The sequence below is a fragment of the Lycium ferocissimum genome, unplaced genomic scaffold (genome assembly GCF_029784015.1).
Source record: "Lycium ferocissimum isolate CSIRO_LF1 unplaced genomic scaffold, AGI_CSIRO_Lferr_CH_V1 ctg7433, whole genome shotgun sequence".
Taxonomy (NCBI): Eukaryota; Viridiplantae; Streptophyta; class Magnoliopsida; order Solanales; family Solanaceae; genus Lycium; species Lycium ferocissimum.
In genome coordinates this window covers 5,208-13,086 of record NW_026726783.1, presented here as the reverse complement: position 1 = coordinate 13,086, position 7,879 = coordinate 5,208, and the positions used below count along the sequence as shown (strand labels likewise).

General features: G+C 42.3%; 1 protein-coding gene across 1 annotated transcript; it reads left to right on the top strand.

The window, feature by feature from the left end:
- Positions 1-1,423: 1,423 nt before the first annotated feature.
- On the top strand, positions 1,424-3,731 carry LOC132045640 (uncharacterized). The gene is made up of 3 exons (XM_059436221.1): positions 1,424-1,916; positions 3,413-3,468; positions 3,627-3,731. The coding sequence occupies exons 1-3, from the start codon at positions 1,424-1,426 to the stop codon at positions 3,729-3,731; spliced, it is 654 nt and encodes a 217-aa protein (XP_059292204.1).
- Positions 3,732-7,879: the final 4,148 nt, after the last annotated feature.

The window sequence follows — 7,879 nt, the reverse complement described above, 5'->3', positions numbered from 1 at the left end:
TATGGTATTGATGCTATTATGAGATTATTGAGTTTAATTCATGATTTTCTTGATCTTGTTCATTTTTGTTGATTTCACCTTATTGTTACTTGTTCCTTCGAGGTGAGATATAGTGATGATGATTGTTCCATAATAGGAATCGGTGGTTACCGACCTTATGTCACTCCGATAGAGTTGTAGCTTTTAATTGGGCTCTCATGCATGCTTTATGTATATATGTATTTTCTTATACCATGCCTACATGGCCGGGCAGCACCACTACGGTGGGCGACTTATGAATAATGATGTATGATATTACTGTGCCTACATGGCCGGGCTGCACCACTAGTGGGCGGCGTGAGATGATTACCCTGGACGCGGGAGGCGCGGACGCGGGCTAATGACGATGTATGGATCGGGCTGCACGTTCCGCAGCACTATTATGTTTCATATGTATGAAAAATGTTTTCTTTAAGAGGCTAAGCATGCATGGTATCAGCCGTACGAGGCAATCAGATGTACAGGTTATCTTTATCTCATGTTATGTTCCATATCTCGTGTTATGTTATTATTCATGCCTTATATACTCAGTACATTGTTCGTACTGACGTCCTTTCTTGTGGACGCTGCGTTCATGCCCGCAAGAAAGCAGGGAGACGAACCAGATCCTTAGGAGCTTCATCAGCGGAGTCTTAGGAGAGTTCCATTTGCTTCAGAGCTGCAGTCTATTAGTATTACTCTTTTGTGTATTTACTTGGGCATGGCGTAGTCCTGCCCCGTCTTTATGAATTCCTGTATTCTATATAGAGGCTCGTAGACAGATGTATGTAGTTAAATGTTCCATAACCTTTTCAGCCCATATTGTTGTATAATGTTGTGGTAGCCTCGTCGGCTTGTGATGATGGGCATAGTTGTTGATGATTATATGGAGATGTGCCGTCAGCTTATGATATATATGCCTTTACAAATTATGATACCTCTGAGCTATCCTTGTGGTCCACCTAGAATTGATTATGACATGTATGTCCAGAGGTGCTCGGTAGATTAGCTTCGAGTGCCCGTCATGGCCCTCCGGTTGGGTCGTGATAGCAGGCGTGATGAGTTTAGCAATATTGAGTAGGGTAATTTGTCTGTGGTTGCTTGTGAGGCTCGATTTAATTCATTATCTCACTATTCCCTCCAGCTTGTGCCTACTGAGGAGGAGAGGGTTAGGAGATTTGTGAAAGAGTTTCACACTGCCCTTCAGTTGTCAACTCTTTAGCTTGCAGCGATAGGTGCTTCCTTTTAGGAAGTGTTGGATCGTGTTAGGACTGTCGAGGGAGTTCGTCCAGACGGCTACCATAACCATGCGGAGAAGAAGCCCCAAAAAGGTAGTGGTTATAGTGGCTCTTTCGCTAAGGGCCAGAGTTCCCAGTTTTATACGGGATGCCCTATTCAGTAAACTATGCAAGTTTCAGCTGGAGGCCTATCAGGGGTCAGTCAGCACTATTCCAGTCAGCCAGAGGGTTCGCAGACCAAAGCCCCAAATTATGGTGGTTACTCGATTTTGTCCGTTTATGTTCAGCGTTCGATGCTAGACAGTGGATGTTTTGAGTGTGGTGATATAGGGCATTTCAAGAGGAATAGTCCCAGAGTTAGGCAAGGTGGTCAGGATACTCAATTTCAGGCTTCCCGAGCCCCAGCATCAGGTAGAAGGAGAGGATCTTATGGTGGGAACCGTGCTCAATCTGGGTGTGGCGGTCACACAGCTGGTGAAGGTGGCCCCCAGCCTAACCGAGGCAGGTTTCAGTCTGGTAGAGGTGGTAATCAGTCCGGCAGGGGCGGAGCTCAGACAGGGCAGGTTGATCGCAATGGTTCACAGGCTATTGGCGAACGGGTTCATTTTTATGCCTTTCCTTGCAGGATAGAGGCTGAGGGCTCTGATGCAGTTATTACAGGTAATATCTTAGTCTGTCACAGGATGGCTTCTGTATTGTTTAACCCGGGTTCATTTTTTTCTATGTGTCTACATATTTCTCTGTGGGTCTTGATATGGTTTGTGATTTACTTGATGCCCCTATACATATATCTACTCCAGTTGTAGATTCTGTGGTTGTAGATAGAGTTTTTCGATCTTGTACTGTTACACTTATGGGATATGGCACCTGGGTTGACTTAGTAATTTTAGACATAGTAGATTTTGATGTCATCCTGGATATGAGTTGGCTAGCTCCTTACCATACAATTACGACTGTCATGCCAAGACAGTCACCTTAGCTATGCCCGGGGTGCCTAGACTTGAGTGGAAGGGTAACCTTAGTCCCTCCCCAAAGAAAATAATTTCCTTTATTCGTGCAAAGAAGCTAGTTGACAGGGGGTGTTTGGCTTATTTGGCACATATTCGTGATACCAGTGTTGACGGTCCATCTCTTGAGTCAGTTCCTGTGGTATGTGAGTTTGCGGAGGTATTTCCCGCGGACTTGCCAGGCATGCCACCGGATCGTGACATTGATTTTTGTATTGATTTAGGGCCAGGGACTAGCCCTATTTCTATTTCGCTATATCGGATGGCACCAGCAGAGGTAAGGCAATTAAAAGAACAACTTCAGAATCTTCTTACTAAGGGTTTCATCAGTCCGAGTGTCTCTCCATGAGGCGCTCCTGTTCTATTTGTGAAAAAGAAAGACGGGACTATACGGATTTGCATTGATTACCGCTAGTTAAATAAAGGCACCATCCGAAATAAATACCCCATCTCTCGTATTTTTGATTTGTTTGACCCGCTACAGGGGCTTCTGTGTTTTCAAAAATTGACTTGAGGTCGGGTATCATCAGTTGAAAATTCGAGCAGACGATATTCCTAAGACTGCTTTTCGGACTAGGTATAGGCATTATGAGTTTCTAGTTATGTCTTTCGGGCTTACTAATGCCCCAGCTGCTTTTATAGATTTAATGAATGGCATCTTTAAACCATACTTGGACTCTTTTGTGATAATTCATTGATGACATCCTATTTTATTCCAAGAGTCGGAAAGATCATGAAAAACACTTGAGGGTTGTTCTTGGGTTGCTGAGAGACAGAGAGTTGTTTGCCAAGTTCTCTAAGTGTGAGTTTTGGCTTATGTCAGTGTCTTCTTGGGACATGTGGTTTTGAAGGAAGGGATTATGGTGGATCCGAAAAAAATTGAGGCAGTGAGGGATTGGGCTATGCCCATGTCCGTGACAGAGATCCGCAATTTTATGGGGTTGGCTAGTTACTACCGTCGGTTCGAGAAGGGGTTTGCTTCCCATTTGACACGGTTGACTTAGAAAGAGGTACCTTTTCGGCGGTCCGATGACTGTGAGGAGAGCTTCCAAAAACTCAAGATTTTATTGACTACAGCTCCTATTCTATCTTTGCCCGTGGAGGGCAAGGACTTTGTAGTTTATTGTGATGCTTCTCGTTCTGGTTTAGGTGATGTTTTGATGCAAGAAAATAAGGTGATTGCCTATGCCTCCAGGCAGCTGAAGGTTCATGAGAAAAACTATCCTACTCATGATTTGGAGTTGGCAGCGGTGGTGTTCGCGTTGAAGATTTGGAGGCACTACCTCTATGGTGCCTGTTGCGAGATATTTACTGATCATCGCAGTCTTCAACATGTGTTTACTCAGAGGGACCTTAATTTTAGGTAGCGGAGATGGATGGAATTGCTGAAGGATTACGACATTACCATCTTGTATCATCCTGGCAAGGCCAATGTGGTGGCAGATGCCTTGAGCAGGAAATCAGCTAGTATGGGGAGTTTGGCTCGTTTGATTGCGTCAGAGCATCCGTTGGCTAAGGAGGTTCAGACTCTGGCTAACAGTTTCATGAGGCATGAGGTGTCTAATTCAGGCAGGGTGTTGGCTTGTGTTGAGGCTAGATCATCGTTTCTGGAGAAGATTAAGGCCAGACAGTTTGAGGATGCGAGTTTGAGTAAGATTCGCGATAAAGTCCTTCGTGGTGAGGCCAGGGAGGTCACGATTGATGATGAGGGTATCTTCAGAATCAAGGGGCATGTTTGTGTTCCCTGTGTTGATGATCTGATTAAGACAATTTTAGCGGAGGCTCACAGTTCTAGATATTCCCTTTATCCTGGTGCTACCAAGATGTACCGTGACTTGAGGCAACACTACTGGTGGGCTAGGATGAAGCGCGATATTATTGAGTTCGCTGCACAATGTTTAAATTGCCAGTAGGTGAAGTAAAAGCACCAGAGACCCGGGGGTACACTTCAGAGAATGCCCATTCTAGAGTGGAAGTAGGAGAGGATAGCGATGGATTTTGTGGTTGGTCTTCTGAAGTCCTTGTGCAAATTTGATTTGATTTGGGTCATTGTTGATAGATTGACCAAGTCTGCCCACTTCATACCCGTTCAGATTACCCATACCGCTCAGAAGTTGGCCCAGATTTATATTCGTGAGATTATTTGTCTACATGGGGTTTCCTATTTCCATCATATCCAATATAGGCATGACGTTCACATCTCGATTTTTGAAGAATTTGCATTTGGAATTGGGTACCAGATTGGACCTTAGTAAAGCTTTCCACCCTCAGACAGATGTTTAGTCTGAGCAGACTATTCAGGTCCTAGAGGATATGCTCCGAGCTTGTGTCATTGACTTTGGTGGCCATTGGGTTCAGTTCTTACCATTGGCGGAGTTTGCTTATAACAACAGTTATCACTCGAGTATTGATATAGCCCCGTTTGAGGCTCTTTATGGGAGAAGATGTAGGTCTCCTATTGGATGATTTTATTTTTTTGAGGTAAGGCCATGGGCTACAGATCTTTTGAGGAAGTCACTAGATAAAATCAAGGTGATACAAGAAAAGCTCTTGGCAGCTCAGAGTAGGCAGATCGAAAGGCTCGAGATCTTGAGTTCATGGTTGGAGAACAGGTATTATTGAAGGTCTCACCCATGAAGGGTGTGATGAGATTTGGGAAGAAAGGTAAGCTTAGTCCCAGATTCATTGGTCCGTTTGAGATTCTCAATCGTGTGGGGATGTAGCCTATGAGTTGGCTTTGCCCCCAGTGTCAGGTGTCCATCCAGTGTTCCATGTCTCTATGTTGAAGAGATATCACGGTGATGGTTCGTTTATCATCCGTTGGGATTCTGTCTTGTTGGATGAGAATTTGTGTTACACCTCGAAAATTTTTTCGTTGAAGCACAGTGAATAGACTAACGAAGAGCACGAAGAGTATGGTATTTCCATAAGTAAGAAATAGCATTTGATGATTCTAAATAAGATTTCAAAGACATTCGATGTTAGACGAGAAAGTTGCCAAGAGAAGGCAAGGTATACGATAAGTATCGGACGAGAATTATGAGTAGCAAGTTGATAACAACTTAATGATATTTTGGGGAAAGAGTTATAACTCCCCTTAGATTGTTAATGAAGTGATAAACAAGTGTTAAGAAGGTTCCATAAGGATTGGAGATCGAACGAGACGACGGGAACAACTTCGGAGAAGCTGTGGGTTTCACGGCCACTTCCACGGACCGTGAAACCTTGTACGGATCGTGGAAGGGTCCGTGGAACTGTCAACAGAGATGGTGGCTGGCTGGTGGTGAACCACGACCAGAACCACAGACAGCAAAATGGTCCACAGACCGTGGAAGAGTCCGTGGAACTCCCAACGGGCTGAAATATTCCAAGTCTTTAAATGTGATCCCAACTTCATTATTTCATTCCAACACTTCCCCACTTCTCTCTAAAGTCTCTAATACATCACATAAATTTCATGAACAAGAATCCAAGAGAAATCAAAGGATCTTATCATCAAACCAAGTGAATCCAAAGTAAGAAAACCCATTAAAGTTCATCAAAAACAAGGAATCCAAGTGAAGGAAAAACTAGGGTTTTGCTCAAGTGAGGTATTTGCACCCAAGGTTCAATCCTACACCATCTAAGGTAAGTTTTATGACATATCCATGTTATTTAAAGTATTTGAAAGTTGAAACACTTGGATTACAAAAGGATATAGAAATGGGTCATGAATGTGGGAATAGTGTCACTATCGAGAAAATGTTTGGATTGAGTCATGATTGTTGATACATTATGATTATAATCATGCTATAAATGATATTGAGAACATGAAATAGACTTTGCATACGAATGAACAAAATTGTGTGATATGACCATGAATATGGATGAATTGAAGTGAATTGAGAAGTAAGGATAATGTAGTTGAATAAAGTCTATTGTGATGACATTGTGAATATTGTTATTGATGTTTGGGAGTTGATATATAATATGGAGGAAGTCATATAAATAAAGGAGATGCTGTCCAATTTTCCCTAGCTTTAGTCATGAATGCTAAGCTATCGATTCTCTAATGTTAGTATGCACTTTAATGAAGGTAGAAACGTGAGCGTTGAAGAAGCACGGGCAAGTGATAGAATAGTTGAACGGAAAGGTATGTAAGGCTAACCCTTCTTTCATAAGGCATGATTCTTTGGCTAAATATCTATCCTTCTATGAGCCTACGATATTCTCTAATGATCCGATCTCTAGAAGCTACTAAGCTTATGATCCTCGATATTATACGATACGATTGTACTAAGTTCCTTATACGACGAGTAATCCTTTAAGGATAGATGTGATGAATGACGATAATAAAATGGCTAAAGATAATTATGAGCTTTGTATATGTGCCCATGAGTGACTAATGTGAACCCCGAGCTTATATGGCCGGGTAGAATATAGTGAATATGTATATATATATATATATATATATATATATATATATATATATATATATATATATATATATATATATTATAAATATATCTACATATGACGATGCGCGCGCACCACTGCAGTTGGGTACGGATAACACTGAGCCTTGGTAGGGCCAGGTATGTGAAACACCGAACCTTCATGGTCGGGTATGCTATATAAATGCTATGTATATGACATCAATATGAGTACGAATATGCTAAGTATATGTAAATGCCAAGTAAAGGCTATGTATATGCAATGTATATGATATGAACATGAGTATGAATGGAAATATGAATACGAATACGAAAATGGATACGAAAGGTAAATGAGTACGGATATGGATATATGTACACGGATACGCAATAGAAATGGAATATCCCTATGAAAAGCAAGTAAGTGCTATGATGATGATGCTATTATCTCCCATCTTATGCTATCTCATATGTTGTTTATTATGCTTTCATATTGATATTGATCGTGCTTACATACTCGGTACATTCTTCGTGCCGACGTCCTTTGTTTGTGGACGCTTTGTGTCATGCCCGCGGTGGCCGAGGAGAGAGAGACTCAATTCATAGCTACATTTCTCAGGGACTACATAGCGGAGCTCCATTTCATTCGGAGCTGCAACTTTTGGTATAGATTCTTTTGTGTACATATTCATGGGCACGGCGGGGTCCTGTCCCGCCCATATGTTATGATATGACGTATTCTTCTTAGAGGCTTGTAGACACGTGTATATGGTTAGGTATGTTTGGCCTTGTCGGCCTATATTTTAGGATATTATTTCGATAGCCTTGTCGGCTTATGTACATTTATATGGGCATAGATTTTAATGATGATATAGATGTGTTGTTGCCCAATGAGATTAGAATGATGATGAATGAAAAGAATGATTTAGCTATGTGGCTCACCTAGATGTGATGTGAAAGTATGTTAAGGGGTGCCCGGGTGGGATAGCACCGGGTGCTCGTCGCGGCCCTCCGGTTGGGTCGTGACAATTTGTCCTATGAGGAGGAGCCTATTGCATTATTAGATAGAGTGGTTCGTAAGTTGTGGTCGAAAGAAATAGTGTCTGTGAAGGTTCAGTGGAAGAACCGTCCCGTTGAGGAAGCTACTTGGGAGACAGAATCCGATATGCGAAAGAATTATCCCCAGCTTTTCACTGAGTCAGGT

Coding starts and splice junctions, on each gene's coding strand:
- LOC132045640 (XM_059436221.1), top strand. CDS start 1,424: ATGCAAGTTTCAGCTGGAGGCCTATCAGGGGTCAGTCAGCACTATTCC. Junction 1,917..3,412: donor CTCTGATGCAGTTATTACAG/GTAATATCTTAG, acceptor GTTCTGGTTTAG/GTGATGTTTTGATGCAAGAA. Junction 3,469..3,626: donor ATGCCTCCAGGCAGCTGAAG/GTTCATGAGAAA, acceptor CCTTAATTTTAG/GTAGCGGAGATGGATGGAAT.